The 21,756-nt window shown below is 38.7% G+C and overlaps 1 protein-coding gene across 1 annotated transcript in view; it reads left to right on the top strand.

Annotated features, from left to right (window-relative positions):
- The window catches only part of LOC126474166 (intermembrane lipid transfer protein VPS13D), a 525,388-nt gene that overhangs the window by 103,044 nt on the left and 400,588 nt on the right, over positions 1 to 21,756 (top strand). Inside the window, exon 16 of the mRNA XM_050101624.1 lies at positions 11,160 to 11,375. Within this exon, the coding sequence (XP_049957581.1) occupies positions 11,160 to 11,375 (216 nt within the window). The remainder of the gene's footprint in view (positions 1 to 11,159; positions 11,376 to 21,756) is intronic.

Below are 21,756 nucleotides of genomic sequence, written 5' to 3'. Positions count from 1 at the left end.
AAATTGCAGTGGTGTAGCCGATGTATTTATATGAGTGATTGCTTTTTGTATTTTGCTAGTTTCTGCTCGTTCTAGAAAGAATTTTCTTAAATTGATATTATTATTATTTTATTATTATTAACTGTAGCCACACAGACTAAGTTTAGTAGGAACTATGACTACGTGAATAATTATTTGTGTTTTTCTGCTACCATTTCCATTAATTAAGTTATTTATTATATGTTTTATTTAACTCATTGCAATGCCTTTTGAGCATGATTTGCTCATCATCAGACGTTTATGCTTACTCGTGTGATATAATTTTTATATGTAGATTCTGACATCTCAAAGCTTCATCTACATCATTGATGCACTGACGGAGCTGTTGTTCAACATTACACTATTGCCCTGCTTATTTTAACATTGTTTTTTGATGCACTTTCACTACACAGTCATTTCTCCATAGAAGTAAACAGTCTATCATAAATACAATATGGTGCCCCATCAGTGTGTGGATGAATATCGATTGTTTCTTTCAGTGTTATTTACAGTACTGATGATCTGGTAGTCATATGATTCACACTAGTACATCTTTAATCTATTGCATTAGTATTGCTTTAAGGTTTTTGAAGAATTTTGAGTTTTCAAATTCAGTTGTCTGATTAAGAATATTATCACAATTTTTTGTATTACGAGTTAAAATTTCAATTTCTTCCATCATGTCCATTCTTTTACTTATTTTGATTTTGTGTGATATTTCCAAGTTGTCTTCAGTTTTCAAAGAGTGGCCTGTGTTATTAATGCATGTTGCTACTGCTGGTTTGGCATATTTCTCTACTCTGTAGCAGCCCACGCCCCAATTCACACAGAATTGGCATGACGTGGCACAGCGAGTTAGGGATGTAGTACAGATGGGACATGGGCAATTCACACTGAAATGGTGCTGTCAGAGACATGTGGGACAGTTGTGCTATGAATGAATCGGAATATGTAGTCTTCACCAGATGAAGATATTAATATGCTTGATCTTTTGTAACTCGTAAACGTTCAGCAGTGAAGATGATGATGGGTACATCCATTATGGTTGAAAAAAGGGAAAAAATATGGTAAATTCAACATAACACATTGAAGAGCCGAAGAAACTGGTACACGTGGCTAATAGTGTGTAGGGCCTCTGTGAGCATGCGGAAGTGCCACAATACCATTTGGCATAGACTCAACTAATTTCTGAAGTAGTGCTGGAGGGAATTGACATCATGAAAGCAGCAGGGCTGTCCATAAATCCGTAAGAGTACGAGGGGGTGACAACTCTTCTGAATAGCACAATACAAGGCATGCCACATATACTCAATAATGTTCATGCCTGGCGGGTTTCGTGACCAGCGGAAGTGTTTAAACTCAGAAGAGTGTTCCTGGAGCCACTCTGTAGCAATTCTGGACATGTGTGTTGATGCATTGTCCTGCTGGAATTGCCCAAGTCTGTCGGATGAATGGATGCAGGTGATCAGACAGGATGCTTAAATCATCTGTCAGAGTCGATGTAGATGTATCAGGGTCCAGTATCACTCCAACTGCACATGCCCCACACCATCACAGAGCTTCCACCAGCTTGAACAGTCCCCTGCTGACAAGCAGTGTCCATGGATTCATGAGGTTGCCTCCATACCCGTACATGTCCATCCACTCAATGCAATTTGAAACGAGACTCGTCTGACCAGGCACATCAGTCATCAACAGTTCAATGTCGGTATTGATGGGTCCAGGTGAGGCATAAAGCTTTGTGTTGTGCAGTCATCAAGAGTACACGAGTGGACCTTTGGCTCTGAAAGCCCATATTGATGGTGTTTCATTGAGTGGTTCACACACTGACACTTCTTAATGGTCCAGCGTTGAAATCTGCAGCAATTTGTGGAAGGGTTGCACTTCTGATATTTTGAACGATTCTCTTTAGTCATTGTTGGTCCTATTCTTGCAGAATCTTTTTCCGACCACTTCAATGTCAGAGATTCCTGATATTCAAGGTACACCCGTGAAATGGTTGTACGGGAAAATCGCTAGTTCATCGCTACCTTGGAGATGCTGTGTCCCATCGTTCATGCGCCGACTATAACACCAGGTCCAAACTCACTTAAATTTTGATGCCTTACCATTGTAGCAGCAGTAACCGGTCTAACAATGCGCCGGACAATTGTTGTCCTATATAGACGTCGCCGACTGCAGCACCGTATTCTGCCTGTTTACATACCCCTCTATTTGAATATGCATGCCTATATAAGTCTTTGATGCTTAAGTGTATGTTAGCATAAAATAGATAAGGAGATAGATAAGTGTAAAACATCCAAAATGCAGAAGACTTGGGTTATATCAATAGCAAAATCCCATTTCTCATTCACTGCTTGCTCTAACACACACCATTTGTTGGACATTATGTGACTGAAAATAGTTACTGAATGTTTCACAAATGAAACTGTTAGTGTAGACAGGAAAAATTTATGTACACGGTATATAGCTAGCTCAACCAATGGATCTGCAGCTGTCTGCTCCTAGTTTGAAAAATGAAAATAGCTCTTAATGCAGTACTAACTGAGAATGTGATTGCAACTGACTTCGGGATATGAAAGAGAAATGTATGTCACAAATACGCCTACTGCATGACCATGATGTTGACTGCTGCATGTTATAGCTCATAGTGATCAAATGTCAAAATATATGTTATTTACTGGGGACTGGAAAGAGATATTGCCCTTCTTCCATGGTTCAATTTTTTTTTGATATGTTAACTGTATTTAGTATGCAGCAACCCATATCTTAAAACACTCCAAATATAAACTGAGCAGTGACTACATTCTTCCCTGTGAACTTTTCAAAATATGCCTGGTAGTTTACTTATTTGAGGAGTACCACAATAAGTATGGGTAATAATGATAATAAAACCAGTTTACTATCAAGTTGTTATAAGTGACTAAAAGATGTTGAAAAATCAAATTTTTTTGCTGAATAATTGCCTCAAAATTGAAAGAGAGAGAGAGAGAACACGAGTAAATCCCAAAACTGTGGCTTTCAGCTTTTTACACAAAAGTAGAAGTTTTACTGAGAAACTATCTGCAGAGATGGATGTAGCTTCGCTTCCTGTACATAAAACTTTTGTTTTAGGCACATTGGATGAGTTTAAATCAATGAAAACAGCTATCACACTATTTAAACGTTTGAAAATGCTGATCTATTGGTTTAAAAGGAGAAGATGAAGTAATCCATTTATAGTGGCTGTGCAGTGATGTCAAAAATGTATTTTACGTTTTGTACAAGTAGTACATTTTTTTGGATGGTAATTGACATATGAAAATTCAAAACCCAAGTTCCTGTTGGACTGTGAACAAAATAACACAGATGAAGATATAAATGGTAAAAATGGTTTATAAATAAATGTTCCAAATGAAGAATATACATAATGAATGCAGTAACATGGACAAAAATATGAGATGACCAAGTGGAAGAAATTAAATTGAAATTAATATAGAAGATAATTACAATCACATGCAAAAATATTCAAAATGAAAACAAAATGATAGGAAGAAAAATAAGAGCAAATGAAGAAGTTAATATGATGATTAAAATGACATGCCAAGGATTAGAAATTAAAAAAAAAGTATATTTAAACCAATTAATTGAGTTAGCTCAAACACTACGTACTATGATACAACACCACTGTATGTACAACTGCTATTTTAAGGTTCTAGAACATCATTGTAAAAATCTTGATTATTTGCAAAAGAGGATCCACCTGGGTGAATGTCTAGAGCGTGAGATACCTGGGGCCCTAACCATCATCACCGTATAAATGGTTTCAAAAACTCAATCCCACCTCTGGAGATTGTTCCTTGTTAGTGGAGAGGAAGTTACTGTTATTGAGGCATTTTCTTATTTTAGCATGGAATTTTGGTGTTGGGTCAACATGGACTTCATGTATGTGATTGTTTGCAAAGAATTAAAGTGTGTGTAATTTATACTCTTCTTTAAGTTTGTTATTGGTGGATTTAACTATATTTATTGTAAAATTATTTTTATTTGCTGCTTTAGTGGCCTATGTGTTTTTGTGTAATTTTACTAGCCTTGTAGTCTTGTACTGCTTGTTCCAGCATCGTTAGGTTCTGCAAAGTCTGCAGCTATCTTTAGTGTGCATATGGTGTCTTTTATTTTGTTGTGATTCGTTTTTGGATTTAGACTACGCTTCACGCTCTTTTTAGCAGTGCCCTTATATCGTGATTCAATTGAATGTCAGTTGTATTTACAACTCTTGGAAAATATTTATAGGGTTACTGTTCTTATATATGCATTTATTTATAGGTAGCTGGTTCTTCTTTCTCAAATTATCAAGCTTCCTTTTGTTGAGTACTACATTTTTTGTCATAAGTGCTTTTTGTTATGTTTTTGAGAATGTCATGGAGAAAATTACACAAATGACAGGCAGAACCACTATAGCACTCGTAGCTGAAATGCTTCTGATTATAACCTGACTATGCTGCTTCTCGTAGTACTGTTGGATGTGATAACAGAGTTTAGGGTATTATTTAAAAAGATCAGGTTTTGGATTGGCAGTATCTCTAACAGCTCTGGCCATAACAGCAAAGGGTAACTGAATTACTGCTGTACCCATAACTGTTCCTGGTAAGCGTAAATTTCATCCAGCTTTATTGCAAACCATTCCATTTATTAAGTCCCCCCCCCCCCCCCCCCCCCCCTTTTTAAACTCCATTTTAGACGTACCCTGTGGCTTCTCTGGAGTGTATAACGAATATGTCCAACATACAATCAACCTATAGAAACGTGGATAAGGGGTTAATACTTCCCTCCAACACTCAATTGCTTTGGATTTCCCCAGGAACAGCTGTACCTCACATGCTTGCATGCCAGTCCAGACCATTCTGGTACTTCGCTAGTGAATACTTGTACTCATTTTCGTACCATGCTCCACTTCACAGCTTAAGGGTATACAATAAAACATTGATACCAGGTGTTTAAACCTACTACTGGAAAACATATTGACACACCTAAACACACTCAACCTGTCACCACTTCAACTACTGATGTGTGGTAAAATAATGCAAAGTTACCATCATTTATTCCCACTAAATGCCATAATTCAGTTACAGAAATGGCATGTATGGCGTGGAAAACAGATTCCTGCAATGTTACTGTCTCCAATTGTGCATATTGATACCATCTGTCAAAATCTGTAACAATCTGGCTACAATTATCTACCGACCTCAGCTGGTTTCATCTTAATTTTTCTCACTTGAATGGTAATGTCGGTCCGCCTTACTCCTTGTACCTGGCGCAGTGTGTTATTTAAATTTCAGATATCTTCATCATCTGCTGTTTGAAATACTATCTTGAAAAGGTGTCCAAATGTGTTTATCCATCCTCTCATTTTCCAAGTCAGTGTCCTTCACACCAGTCAGTTACCTGCTTCAACTGTTACCTTGGCTTCGTATAAGATGGTTGCAGTCAGTGATATTCCTCCTCTGCTTCTTTTTGCAAGTCCCAAGAGTGTCTTCTAAACAATGCACCTCATTTCTCATCTTCCATTCATTCTGAGTTAAACCGGGTGTCCACCGATGACTGTTTAATAGGATGTCGCACTGTCTTTAGAATGCAACTCCAAATTCAAGAGAGAGGTTCTTTAATTCACTCCCTATCCCCCAATCTACGAGTTGTAAGAGCACCAAGTTACTGTGTTATTCCTGGGTGCCTGGCGTGCCACCTGAGTGAAAGAGATTTCTTGTCATTTTCCCGCCCTCCTTACAAAAGCTTCAGTGCACAACAAAATTCTTCTGTACACTACACAATATGAACTCATTAAACTATCTAGCCTAATCAAGAGCAAAACCCCCAAAACAAAACAATGTAAATCCCAGTGGTTTAAACAAAAACAGATGTACACAGTTAACATGTGGTCTTAATGGATATGGTATGCTATAAGAACACTGAACATTTTTAAGGCCTAGCTTCTTTGCCTTCCTAGAGTTTGTCTTCCATAACACTGGTGGTTTAGGAATCTATGGCAATGTGTGTGCCGGTCCACTAAAGGGTTTGACTTGGCCTACATGAATAACCGATGTTTTCATCGGAAACTATATCTTCACATTCATTGGCGATGTCATCCCTGTCACACGATGTGGACCCTTGTACTTACTTAAAAACTTTCTCGTTCTTCCTATTCTTGGGTATAGGTTAGTTACCAATACCCTCTGATTTACTTGATAAAACAGTAATTTCCCTGTGTGTTGCCCCATGTTCTCTTGACGTTTGTGTGCTTTTGTATTCACTTGTTTGATCTTCTCCCAAAGTTTTCTTATTCATATCATGAACTTCTTCATTGATGCATCATTGGCTCTGAATTTTTAGGTTTCAGAACCTTGAAAGGAGATGGTGCCATTCATCTCATTTGGTGACAGCCCTGCACTACTTTCTATTTTTGAATTATATTCTGAGACGACATATTGCAAATATGTATCCCAATTGACTACCAGTGTAACGGCTTATTATATGTGAAATTGTATGGTAAATCCATTTAGTACGACTATTCGCTTGTGTAAAGGAAGGACTAGGTTGAAGTTCTCAGGTACAAAGCAGGTGATGAACTGCTTCAAAAGGTCTGACATAAAATTTGTACTGTGATCTGTAATTACAGTATCAGGAACATAAAATGTTAGTATCCAACTATTAACCATTGCGTTTGCGACTGTGCTTGCTCACTGGTCTCGAATCGCTATCATTGCTATTAATGGGAAAAATGATTTGTTATCATTAGAATATATTTGTTACCAGCTGTTCACATCTACATCTACACTCCGCAAGCCACCCAACGGTGCGTGGCGGAGGGCACTTTACGTGCCACTGTCATTACCTCCCTTTCCTGTTCCAGTCGCGTATGGTTCGCGGGAAGAACGACTGTCTGAAAGCCTCCGTGCGCGCTCTAATCTCTCTAATTTTACATTCGTGATCTCCTCGGGAGGTATAAGTAGGGGGAAGCAATATATTCGATACCTCATCCAGAAACGCACCCTCTCGAAACCTGGCGAGCAAGCTACACCGCAATGCAGAGCGCCTCTCTTGCAGAGTCTGCCACTTGAGTTTGCTAAACATCTCCGTGACGCTGTCACATTTATCAAATAACCCTGTGACGAAACGCGCCGCTCTTCTTTGGATCTTCTCTATCTCCTCCGTCAAACCGATCTGGTACGGATCCCACACTGATGAGCAATACTCAAGTATAGGTCGAACGAGTGTTTTGTAAGCCACCTCCTTTGTTGATGGACTGCATTTTCTAAGGACTCTCCCAATGAATCTCAACCTGGTACCCGCCTTACCAACAATTAATTTTATATGATCATTCCACTTCAAATCGTTCCGCACGCATACTCCCAGATATTTTACAGAAGTAACTGCTACCAGTGTTTGTTCCGCTATCATATAATCATACAATAAAGGATGCTTCTTTCTATGTATTCGCAATACATTACATTTGTCTATGTTAAGGGTCAGTTGCCACACACTGCACCAAGTGCCTACACGCTGCAGATCTTCCTGCATTTCGCTACAATTTTCTAATGCTGCAACTTCTCTGTATACTACAGCATCATCCGCGAAAAGCCGCATGGGACTTCCGACACTATCTACTAGGTCATTTATATATATTGTGAAAAGCAATGGTCCCATAACACTCCCCTGTGGCACACCAGAGGTTACTTTAACGTCTGTAGACGTCTCTCCATTGATCCTATGTCCTATGAAAAAGTCCAAGAGTATATAAACCAAGCATTTCAAAGTGTTTTGTCACTTCTGATAATCTTTGCAATGGCACTTGTCAGTAACTCAGATCTGCTCTTTGCACACATCCCAAATGGTCTTTCATTTAGTGGTCAATAGCTTGCTTTCTGGTTCTCCACCAAAACTTTTCTGCTGCATGTCTGTCTGTTGGTCATTGTACATCCTCCATCACCCGCCAACAGATGATCATGGGCCTATTGCAAAATGTCTTTCCTAAACAATGCAGGAACTACCATACATGGTGGGTACTTCGTAGTTCTGCACAGCAAATCATATCTGTGGCTGTGACCTAAAAGGTCTACATCTGTTGCTTTTGCTTTCATTCATTGTGACAAGCTTCTGCAAAGTGCTTGCAGAACTCCAATTTTTCTACTTGGTGTGTCCGCGTTCAGCCTTTAACAACACTTCCTGTGGAGATTAAATGAAAACAATCGAACACTCACACCTTCAGCATCCGCCACGATACCTTGTGGTGCCAGACTCAGTGCCAGAAGTTAAGCATCACCACAAACAGCAGCCATCATGGCATACTCTCCTTTCCACATGTCATGTGCCTCTGCTAATATCCTTCTGCCGGACAAATATTTAGGTTGCTTTTGAACTGCTCAGCAACAAGTTCACACTCCACTGTGTTTAGCAACCCATCAGTCGTTCATACTTCATGCTTACATCACACTGTGTTCTTTACCCTGGCTGCGCCTAGCAGTCCATTGACAGGAGTATACTTCACAGAGCCAATGAGGAGCGTTTCATTGCAGCATCGGCAGACTTGATTCATCATTGAGTACCCTACGCTCGCTATTGGTGATGGATCCAGGGACTTAGCCCAGCTGTGAGCACCCTAGGCTCACCATTGCGGATGACCTCATATACGTCGGGTTTGTCTATCCTCAAGCACACTACACCTATACTGCCACCCAAGGCCTTGCTCATAGGCTGTCAGACTGATCCAAGTAGAGCAACTCATGTCATGAGAAACTGTCGTAGTGTTCTGTTCTTTATGCTTAATAAACATACAGTTTTTCTTGGCTATCTACACACTTCAGTTGTAGCGTGTTGTTTCCCCTCAGTCACGAAACACTAAAGCTACATTTAGAGTTGTGTAATAGGAGTTTTCATGAAATGAAGGCAACTGTTCATGGTCCATCGGTTGTAGGCCTTTACAGCTATCATCTGAGGTGTATTTCATGAGGTTGACTTTAGACCATTAATTAATATGCTTGTATCGGCAGCATTTTTTAAACTTGGGAAGGTCATTTATGTAGCATAAGAATAAGAATCCATCCAGTAACAACACTTACGGGACTCCACATGTTATATTTCCAAGCTATGAAGTTAGTTTCATGCTGGGACACAGCTTTCCATTGTGACACACTGCTTTCTTTCATGAAAGTAACACTCCATCCACACAAGAGGGATATTGTTAGTGCCGTACATTAGTTTTGACAAGTGGAATTTTATGATCCAAACAATCAAAGACTTTAGCGGGGTAGCATACCAACAGAATAATTTTTCTTCTTTAGCCCTGCTAGAGCTTAAATTTGTGAAGTCTAGGATGGCTTTCTTTGTGGAGCATACTGTGTGAAAGTGAGACTGACAAACAGTTAATGTGATAAGTTCAGAAAAATGATTAGTTGTTCTGTCATAGGCAAGTTGGTACCAGATTGAAAATTATTTATGTGCTTGTCGCAAGCAGTGTGTAATATCCCACCACTCCAGCAGTATGGAAACTGAATGAGAGTGTGACCACAAGTAATGTACGCGTACCAGATAGTTCAACTTGTGGTGGCTGCTGCTCCAGAGCTTGCAACAAACATAGAAATTCAATAGATATTACCCAGTGATAATGCTATGAAACTGCATTTCAGTGAAAAGTCTGTTGCCAAATGGAACTCATTAAGCAAATAATCAAGCATCCTATGGTTAATGTTTCTGCATTATGTTTCTACAGCATCATAGGATATTCTGTGCTGCATTTGAAACTGTAAGTGAGAGATTGTAACATGTTAAAGTTTTATTCTGCTTAGAGACTTGTAAAGACATGTAACTACAATGTTTTAAATGTTGTGGTATTAGCTTCTTGAAAATATTTCAATTTTGCCCATTCCTTATTTTCATTTTAGTGTTTTTTATTATACTGAATAAATAAGTTTTACTCTTGTTTCTTCAACCTTAATCCTCATTTCTCAGTGTGTTTTTTAATATTTTACTATGTAATAGTTAATTATAAACAACCCAAAGCTCACATTTTGCTCATCTTTTTGTGGGAGGATATAAGGTTGACAGTTCAATTCAAAAGCTGATTGACTGATATTTTTCCTTTTCTGCTGGTAGTTTTTATATGTTAGTGCATTGTTGATATTTCTGTGTTTACTTCTTTTGAATTATTAGCTTGACTCTGTTATTTAAAAAATAAAATATTGTAAGTAAATATTTGATTGATGTGTTGCGAGCCTGCAACACCCCTCCTCCTCCCCCCCCCCCCCACCCCAAGATAGTGAAATGTATTCTCTCTCTTTTTTTTTTTGTGTGTGTGTGTGTGTGTGTGTGTGTGTGTGTGTGTGTGTGTGTGTGTGTGTGTGTGTGTGAGTGTGTGTGTGTGTGTGCATTCGCGCACTTGCGCATAGGTGTGGGCATGTGAGTGTGTGCTTGGTTGCACACTGTGCATCAATCAGCTGCAGGTAAGTAGCTATCTTTCCTATTTTTTCCCTCCACGGTATGGAATTTCTATTATAGTAATGGTTTAAGACATTGAATTCCCTTGAGAACAAGACCTAAAATCACTTACCTTGGTCCAAAAAGGGGTCCAATATTCAGGAACACACATTTTCAATAAATTGCCAGCAACTTTTAAAAATATGGTTGAAGTATGGTTTGAACAGAGTTTAAAAAACTTTTAGATAGGCAACAGGCAACTCCTTATTTTCTGTAGATGAATATCTTAACAGGGACTGTTAGACAAGCTTAAGTAAAAATGTCTGTTCGGCTTCAGTTTTGACAGCACTTGATCACAACAGTCAAGATTAGATATTCTGTGTTTAATAAATTTAACAATGTTTCATTCTGACAGTGTATTAATTCTTAAAATATTAGCAGTTCCCATTTATGTAATGTATTCACATATTTTGACAATCTCTTGGCATGTGATCGGGGTACTAAGTATTATATTCAAATGTTTTATGTTTCGTATGTTATACTTTCTGACATGTTCCACATCCATGAGAATCATCACATTTTTGGGTCTGTGGAGCAAAAAATGAATCTGGTCTTATCTAATGAATTGTATTGGTTTATATTTGAAAAGAACTTGAAAGCATATCAAAAATTAATCAAGTTCTTCTGGTTTACAGCTGCTTCACCTACGTATGGTGTGCCATCATCCCCACCTCATATCACTTCCCCACCACTACCTGCAAGGCCACCATCCATCACTATGGAGCCGTTGGATGCAGAAGCACTCATTACTGTTGAAATTCTGCTTGTTAGTGCCAGTTGTCCATCCAATGAAGGCAGTGGAGAAGCACTTCAAGTTGCTTCTATCCAGTTTAATAACCTGGATATAATAGGTAAGACAACTGAAAGGACTGTTAAGTTGAAAATGTTTATGCAGAAAAATATGTTAAAAGTATGTTTTCTTGTGACATTGGAAGATGGTAGCAGATTGACAAACACACAGAAAGGTCACAGAATTGGAAGGTCTTGGTAAAAAAGTGGGTGAAAGTTGATTGATGCAAACATTCATTGCCTGTTTCGTAACAGACTTTCAAGAAGTGAATACACAGATTTGGATTTATACTACTCCAAAATTTGAAATGAAATGTCTGTTGAGACCAAGTGCAGCTTCACAGAACAGTACAAAATTCAATGTTCTTAAGTTTAAGTTTTCAGAATGCTCTCTACACAGCACTTGGCGATGGTATGGATATTCTGTGCATGTTGTGCAAATTCAATGAGGTAAAGAATATTAATTGTGCTGTTGAAAGCAGTGAAGATGATTGCTTGTCAAATGCAATTTTCATATCAGATTATTTACCTAATTTTTCACCTGTCTGTAATGTGCACTGTTTTACTACTTACCTCCGCAGAGTGGAAGGTGTATGATTATTTAATTTTCTCATTACTATAGAGTTTGATAACTCTACTTGTGGGCATGTGTTGTAATCTCACCTAACTTAGACATTATTATAGACTCTAACATCCACGTAGCTTAATGGCAAAAAAAAAAAAAACCCACAGATTTAATAATCAAGAGAAAAGCTGCCTGGTAGGAACTCATAGGAGGAATTCTGGGAAAATACCTGTAGTGTTGTAAGCATTATTAGTGGTTCCTTTTTGAGAATAGTTTGAGAAACTCTACATGTGAAATGGCATGATTTTCATATTTTTTTGAAGACTGCCTAAGCTGTGGGGAAGGGAAAATCAGAAGCTTGCTTGGTACTGTCTTGTTACATTTTCACAATCCTGTAAATATTTTCAAATGGAAGAAGCTTTTCATGGCTGTGATTCACAAACTTGTAAAATTTTTAAATGATATAGTGGTTGCCTTTGGCTGCTAAACTGTTCATTCATAAAATCCACTATTGGGTTTTGACCATGACGCCGTTACCCAGTGGAGTACTGACAAAATTGTGCTTCAGTGCATATCAAAACTTCAAAAAGTATTTGACATGTTGTTGTTGTTGTTGGGGTCTTCAGTCCAGAGACTGGTTTGATGCAGCTCTCCATGCTACTCTATCCTGTGCAAGCTTCTTCATCTCCCAGTACTTACTGCAACCTACATCCTTCTGAATCTGTTTGGTGTATTCATCTCTTGGTCTCCCTCTACGATTTTTACACTCCACACTACCCTCCAAAACTAAATTGGTGATCTCTTGATGCCTCAGAATATGCCCTTCTTCTAGTCAAGATGTGCCACAAATTTCTCTTCTCTCCAATTCTATTCAATACCTCCTCATTAGTAATGTGATCTACCAATCTAATCTTCAGCATTCTTCTGTAACACCACATTTTGAAAGCTTCTATTCTCTTCTTGTCTAAACTATTTATCGTCCACGTTTCACTTCCATACATGGCTACACTCCATACAAATACTTTCAGAAACGACTTCCTGACACTTAAATCTATACTCGATGTTAACAAATTTCTCTTCTTCAGAAACACTTTGCTTGCCATTGCCAGTCTACATTTTATATCCTCTCTACTTTGACCGTCATCAGTTATTTTGCTCCCCAAATAGAAAAACTCCTTTACTACTTTAAGTGTCTCATTTCCTAATCTAATTCCCACAGAATCACCCGATTTAATTCGACTACAGTCCATTATCCTCATTTTGCTTTTGTTGATGTTCATCTTATATCCTCCTTTTAAGACACTGTCCATTCCATTCAGCTGCTCTTCCAGGTCCTTTGCTGTCTCTGACAGAATTACAATGTCATCGGCGAACCTCAATGTTTTAATTTCTTCTCCATGGATTTTAATTCCTACTCCGAATTTTTCTTCTGTTTCCTTTACTGCTGGGTCAATATACAAATTGAATAACATCGGGGATAGGCTACAACCCTGTCTCACTCCCTTCCCAACCACTGCTTCCCTTTCATGCCCCTCGACTCTTATAACTGCCATCTGGTTTCTGTACAACTTGTAAATAGCCTTTCACTCCCTGTATTTTACCCCTGCCACCTTCAGAATTTGAAAGAGATTATTCCAGTCAACATTGTCAAAAGCTTTCTCTAAGTCTACAAATGCGAGAAACGTAGGTTTCCCTTTCCTTAATCTATTTTCTAAGATAAGTTGTAGGGTCAGTTTTGCCTCATGTGTTCCAACATTTCTACGGAATCCAAACTGATCTTCCACGAGGTCGGCTTCTACCAGTTTCTCCATTCGTCTGTAAAGAATTTGTGTCATATTTTGCAGTTGTGGCTTATTAGACTGATAGTTCGGTAATTTTCACATCTGTCAACACCTGCTTTCTTTGGAATTGGAATTATTATATTCTTCTTGAAGCCTGAGGGTATTTCTCCTGTCTCATACCTCTTGCTCACCAGATGGTAGAGTTTTGTTAGGACTGGCTCTCCAAAGGCTGTCAGTGTCTATCTTACCCCTAGTGATATGCGCCCTATAAATCCTTACATTTGTCCTCCTCTAGCCATCCCTGCTTAGCCATTTTGCACTTCCGGTCCATCTTCATTTACTGCATTTTTATATTTTCTCCTTTCAGCAATTAAATTCAGTATCTCTTCTGTTACCCAAGGATTTCTACTAGCTCTCGTCTTATTACCTACTTGAGCCTCTGCTACCTTCATTATTTCATCTCACAAAGCTACCCATTCTTCTTCTACTGTATTTCTTTCCTCCATTCTTGTCAATCATTCCCTAATACTCTCCCTGAAGCTCTCTACAACCTCTGGTTCTTTCAGTTTATCCAGGTCCCATCTCCTCAAATTTCTACCTTTTTGCAGTTTCTTCATTTTAATCTACAGTTCATAACCAATAGATTGTGGTCAGAGTCCACATCTGCCCCTGGAAGCGTCTTACAATTTAAAACCTGGTTCCTAAATCTCTGTCTTACCATTATATAATCTATCTGAGACCTTCCAGTATCACCAGGCTTCTTCCATGTATACAACCTCCTTTTATGATCCTTGAACCAAGTGTTAACTATGATTGCGTCATGCCCTGTGCAAAATTCTACCAGACGTCTTCCTCTTTCATTCCTTCCTCCCATTCCATATTCACCTACTACGTTTCCTTCTCTTAGTTTTCCTACTATCGAGTTCCAGTCACCCATGACTACTAAATTTTCGTCTCCCTTCTCTGTCTGAATAATTTCTTTTATCTCATTATACATTTCATCACTATTTGATTTTGTATTTATAACCCTGTATTCACTTGACCAGAAGTCTTGTTCCTCCTGCTACCGAACTTTACTAATTCCCACTATATCTAACTTTAACCTATCCATTTCCATTTTTAAATTTTCTAACCTACCTGCCCGATTAAGGGATCTGACATTCCACGCTCCGATCCGTAGAACGCCAGTTTTCTTTCTCCTGATAACAACATCCTCCTGAGTAGTCCCCGCCCGGAGATCTGAATGGGGGACTATTTTACCTCCGGAATATTTTACCCAAGAGGACGCCATCATCATTTAATCATACAGTAAAGCTGCATGCCCTCGGGAAATATCACGGCTGTAGTTTCCCCTTGCTTTCAGCCGTTCGCAGTACCAGCACAGCAAGGCCGCTTTGGTTAGTGTTAAAAGACCAGATCAGTCAATCATCCAGACTGTTGCCTCTGCAACTACTGAAAAGGCTGCTACCCCTCTTCAGGAATGTCACGTTTGTCTGGCCTCTCAACAGATGCCCCTCCATTGTGGTTGCACCTACGGTACGGTTATCTGTATCACTGAGGCACGCAAGCCTCCTCACCAACGGCAAGGTCCATGGTTCATGGGGGGTTGACATGTATGTATGTTATCATTATTTCCATATGATGGGTATTTAACATTGTTACTATTAATACAATGAAAATGTTTAATGGTTTTACATGATTTGTGTAAAATATCACAACACTAAATAGGTGGCATGTGGATGTGATAATGAAATGTCAGATATTTTTTAAAGTTTTGACATACATTGATGCATAATTTTCACACAACATCACTTGATAATGGCCACATGGCCATAACTGAAATAGTGGATTTTGCGAACAAATAGTTTTACAGTTGAACATGACCAAATGGAAGAAATAGCCTTATCACTGTTTTGTGGATAAACAAGTAATATAATCAGTGAGAACAAGTCATGAATTGAAAGTTTTTGTTTGATACCTTGAAAGTTGCAAGAAAAATCTCAGAATACACGTACCATTGGAATAACGTCACGATGAAATGCTGTAAGCTGACTGCTACAGTGTTCCATGTAGGACTACCTGACCACGTTCAAGGAATAGATGAAGTTAATTTAAAAATAATTTTGATTTTATTTGTTTGATCCAAAGAGCTGTTGACAAGAACTCTCTAATTTAGCTTGGAAATAAGAGCGGGAATTTGTTCATAGCTGATAGCAGACGACATTTTACTAACTGCGAATAAATGTCTATTGATCTGTTGAGAATTATAAAGCCTCAGTTTCTTAAGTAGTAGTTGATAAATCCTTTGGCTTTGCACAGGTAGGACTAAGTATCTATGGCTGGATGACTTGTCTGACATAGCGGTAATAAAAACAAATGCTCTGTGTGAGGCAGTCTTTCTATTAGTTAAAATAGTATCAAAACCTCTACTGTAATTCCTGACATACAGACAGAAAGATGTTGTGAGCACTTTAGTGTAACACCACACACACACACACACACACACACACACACACACACACGAGGATTCATCTGAAAGCACAAAGTTTTCAGTCATATTTTTTGTGTCTGTCATGTATGCTGTCTCTGAAAAGAGGATTCTTATGAAAGCTAGCAAAGTTTTCAGTCATGTTTGTGTGCCTTTCGATGGTTCACTGCCTTTACTATTGAGTTTTTAGCTTTAGTCCTAAAATATTTACATTCTACTTTGTCTTTCTGTTACCATATTTAGATGTAACCAGATGCAACATGATTTATTTTACTGTGGCAGGAGCATCTTATAATCGAAGCAAGTGGTGTCCAACTGTTATGTTATGAATGGATGGTGTTTTCTTGTTGGAGAACTTACTTCTTTTGCGCACCCTTATTGTTCACATTATGAGAAGTGGTTTGCGACCAGCAAGGGGAGTCACAGTTTTATGCCATGGATTTCTAGCACAAATTCCTGACATACAGACAGAAAGATGTCATAATGCTAAAAATTTGGATGATAGTGAAAAACCAGTTAAACAGAGTGCTGTTTTAATGCCAGCCACAGAATTATAATGTACACATACAGATTGGGCAGTATGCACATAGGAACCTCCAGAAATATCTTCTTTCATACTTTTTACATTGAATGAAACCTTCAAGAACAATTATCATTGAGTTTCTAATGTGGCATTATTGGTAACAAATTGATTGGTCCACACATGCCAAAGAGATGGATTGATGAACTCCATGATGCCTCGGGTGTAAATTGGACATGTTAATTGTTCTTGGTTCTCATGAGAGGCATTGGGGCAAATTAGCTCCATTGAGCAAGCTGTAGCTCGTATGAAAAAATATATGTATATTGATAAAAGAAGAGAACTGTATTCTATACGTATCAGTGATAAAAATAGATTGAAATTGAGGTTGCAGTTATATACTTATCTACGAATTGGCAGACATTTCACAAAACAGATTGAACATGCTCATGAGAAGTAGTCCAAGAGCAAGAAACATTATAACTGGTTACTGAACAGAAGACTGAAATCAAAGGAAGTTAACAAAGAAGAAATGAGAAATTAACAAAAGTAATATTTCACCAATAATAATCTCCAAATTGTAATATCCAAAAGAACAGTTGGAACCAGTGTAATTTGTTGAAGACTGATAATTATAACAGCAGTGGGTGGCAAGAATTATATCGCATTTGCTCCAGCAGTGTTTTGTCTAAGTTTTGCAATCAAAAATGCCACAACTGTCACTGATTGGCACTACTGCAAATTGTGCAGTTGCCGGATCTCACTTCTAGGGGAGTAGACGCCACCACCACTATGATTGTCCTCGTGAGAGTGGATGTTGTTTTTCAACGTGCAGTAATGGGCTGAGGCAGCTAACATTGCCACTTCGGAAGCTGACCAGACACACACGCTGACGGTGAGCAGACACCAAGTGATTGTAAAGGTGAACAAGGTCAGACAGAAATACCAGTGACTGTCTTTCTGAAACTTTATTAGTGAAAGGATAGCAAGATGGACCAAAAGTTGACTATTTCTTTGTAAAAAAATTTAATAGCCTAAATAAAATCAAACATGGGAATTAAGGATTTTGGTGAAATAAAAGAAAGGTAGGAGATTTAAACAATTTCAACAAAGAATTAAACGGCAGGTATAAATTGAACTAAGTGTGTGATCTTAGAATGGACAATTTAAATAAAGAACTAAATAGAATAAAAGAAAAAATAGAGAAATTATCAGTTGTGTTTGAAGCTTCTAACCATCATAATATACAAACATCAATAAAAGTTTTGCATCACCCCATTTCCCAGAACTCCTGAAGACAGACGTTGACTGTGGATATTGTATCACAGGCGCAGTCCCTTTGACTGTTCAGAGATGTCACTAAATCCGCCCAAAGATGTAAACAACCATGCATGAGCAGCGCCTATTACACAGAGAGGGTGCGACAGCCGATCAGTTCCAGTCATTCCACCAGGAAGGAGGTACACGACTTGCGTTCAACCATGCCTAGATGGTCAGTACTGTGGTTCGATCGTGTCCACATTGTTACTTTGTGCCAGGAAGGGCTCTCAACAAGGAAAGTGTCCAAGCGTCTTGGAGTGAACCAAAGCAATGTTGTTTGGACATGGAGGAGATAGAGAGAGACAGGAACTGTCGATGATGTACCTCGCTCAGTCTGCCCAAGGGCTACTACTGCAGTGGTGACCACCACCTATGGATTATGGCTCAGAGGAACCCTGACAGCAATGCCACCATGTTGAATAATGCTTTTGTGCAGCCACAGGACATCATGTTACGACTCAAACTGTGTGAAATAGTCTGCACGATGCGCAACTTCACTCCTGATGTCCATGGCGAGGTCCATCTTTGCAACCACAACAACATGCAGCGCAATACAGATGGGCCCAACAACATGCCGAATGGACCACTCAGGTTTGGCATAACATTCTCTTCACTGATGAATGTCGCATATGCCTTCAACCAGACAAATTTTGGAGACGTGTTTGGAGGCAACCTGGTCAGGCTGAATGCCTTAGACATACTGTCCAGCGAGTGTAGCAGCGTGGAGGTTCCCTCATGTTTTGGGGTGGCATTATGTGGGGCCGACGTACGCCGCTGGTGGTTATGGAAGGCACCATAATGACTGTATGATAGGTCTAATGCCATCCTCCGACCAATAGTACAACCATATCGACAGTGTATTGGTGAGCTATTCGTCTTCATAGACAACATGCACATCTTGTGAATGACTGCCTTCAGGATAACAACATCGCTCGACTAGAGTGGCCAGCATGTTCTCCAGACACGGAACCTATTGAACATGCCTGGGATAGATTGAAAAGGGCTGTTTATAGATGACCTGACCCACCAGCTCCTCTGAGGAATCTATGCCGAATTGCCATTGAAGATGGGACAATCTGGACCAACAGTGCCTTGACGAACTTGTGGATAGTATGTATGCCATGACGAACACAGGCATACATCAATGCAAGGGGATGTGCTACTGGGTATTAGAAGTACCGGTGTGTACAGCAATCTGGACCACCACCTCTGAAGATCTCGCTGTATGGTGGTACAAAATGCAATGTGTGGTTTTCATGAGCAATAAAAAGGATGGAAATGAAGTTTATGTTGATCTCTCTTCCAATTTTCTGTACAGGGTCCAGAACTGTCTGAAGCGAGGTGACGCAAAACTTTTTTTTATGTGTTTGACGCAAAACTTTTTTTAATGTGTTTAGATAGGTTTGCTGATTTTAAATAGTAGTGTGACAAAACTTGACGAGCATCATCAGTTAAGTAATTCAAACTAATTTAGGAGAAGAACTGATTAAAAATAACACATGCTTGAAAGTGGAATTTAACAATAATTTAGAAGTGCTTTGAACTGAAGTTGCTTGATTTGGAGGAGGGGACACCGAGGTCATCAGTCCCTGAATTGTGCAGGAAGTGTCATCTCATATAAATATGTTAAGAATATTACAGGACGAATGTTTCTTGGATGTAACAACTAAGTTAAGAGAAAACTAACAGTAATTCAAAACTTTAAAGAAGCAGGAGAGCTCTAATAGTCATTTGATTACTGAATTGAAAGAAACGTTCCGACAAAACTGTACTACGGAAGTGGAAACAGAATGGTCAGTGCTAGTAGATTTTACACACATAACAGAACGTACTGAGAGTAGGTTACAGGAAGTTACTAGGCAGATGGCATAGATCGCTAAATGCACACATTAAAAGTGCTGCGAGGACAATGGAGATAGAGATTGTAGAGTCCACACTACTGTTCTTTGAGAGAGAAATTAAAGAAATCTGAAAACAAGAGAGAATGAAAAGGAAGTATTGTTCACTCACCAGGAATAAATGAGAGATGGAAGGAATTTTGTCTAGGAAGTGGAAGTCATCTATCCAACAAGTTTCTGTGTTTCAAGCCCGAAAGGGAAATACATCTTACAGGCTTTATACGAACATTAGAAGATGCTTTTACACAAACATAGAATGATAGAAAGAAAATTAGATTCATAAGAGGTTATTGGATGGTCAGAACTGGAGAATGTGCAGTCCTTAATGTGAAGGACTTCCAGAATTGTAAAGGTTTTGGGAGACAATGTAAAGAGAAATATTTGTTTGAGGGAGAACAGCAGAAACAAACCCTAGAATTACAACCATATTACCTTAATGGGGTGGATTCTGAAAGTATTTTGAATGCCACCTAACAGGGGTAAAGTTCTTAGATGAAACAATGTGTTAGAGTCATCTAATGAAAGGATTAATCAGTAGGATGCCCACGTAATGAACTGAGAAAATGATTGGGCTGTAGTGGACAAGAGTCAGGTCACCTCAGTTTTAACTTATTTGGAACAGTTGGATATCCTTAATAAAGCACATGAAGAAGAGATGTCGGGAAAGACTGCTCGGAATTCACAAGGGGGGACTAAACCTCCCCAGATAGTGACAATATACAAAGATAGATAGTTGTTACTGTAAAGCAAAGGAACAAAAAAACCAAACCTGCCATACATAGTGTTCAAATATAAAGGGAGAAAAATAACTGGATACAGGTATAGTGAAGAGGAAATAACCTCAAACAGAATGGTTGAAATTGAAGATACCATAAACTCTTTGGATACTAAGGAAGTAAAACAGATCATGGCATACTGGAGAAATGCAAACAGCAATAAGTGTCACAAGGGCTGCCAGTTGTAGATCATAATGAGTAAACCTATTTTTGTATTTTTATAAACTGTACAGGTTTCAGTTTTGAGTTAAAGGGAAGATGTTTATAACCTTTGCATGCCTTTACCTGCAGATTCTTTGTTATCATTCGTGTAACACAACATTAATGCACTAACTTTGTGTGTCTCTGGTATTAATCAAACTAGACCCTTATCTGCTAATCATGCTAAGGTTTTTCCATGTGATGGGAGAGTAAAGAGAAAATGCTTTGTAGGACAAGTAGTCATGGTGTACATATTTGCACTTTTCTCGGGAATCCGCTCTTCGGTATGGAAGTATCTAGAACTACTCAAGAAAGAGTGTTCCCTGCTCAATGTGGAATGTAGTTTTGATATTTTATCCTGGTAGCAACCAAAGGGCTGACACCCAAAAGAATAAGGTGTGATACGACCTCCCAAGTTCCTGAGAGGATACTGAGAGTATTTTCCAAAATAATTAACAAAAAACATGCTAAACAACACCTAAAGCTTAGGGTATGAGGACTTCCCATTACTGGTCCAGCCCAGAATGTTTAAATCTTGAACTAGCATTGTGAAGGAGCACAGCAAACTGTGTATTGTTGAAAAATGAATCGAAGCTGTATCTTGCTCATCTCAAATGATGAGTGACTTAAATTACTAATGGAAATACATATTTTAGCTATTTCCGTTGGAGGATGAACACACCTGGTCAGAAAGTTATTAAGTAAATGAAAGGATCTACTTCCTTTTCAAGCTAGTCTATAGATATGTGATGGTAGATATGTTCTATGTGAAGGTGACACAGCATAAACAACATTGGGTGACAGTTCCACTCAGTATAACTTTTTTTAATTAATGAGGAATCAGCTAGAAGTTTACCTATTACAATTGCTAACAAAGATTAAGTTGATAGAACA

The sequence above is a fragment of the Schistocerca serialis genome, chromosome 4 (genome assembly GCF_023864345.2).
Source record: "Schistocerca serialis cubense isolate TAMUIC-IGC-003099 chromosome 4, iqSchSeri2.2, whole genome shotgun sequence".
Lineage (NCBI taxonomy): Eukaryota > Metazoa > Arthropoda > Insecta > Orthoptera > Acrididae > Schistocerca > Schistocerca serialis.
The sequence above is the reverse complement of the archived record's forward strand: the minus strand, read 5'-3'. Positions and strand labels throughout refer to the sequence as shown.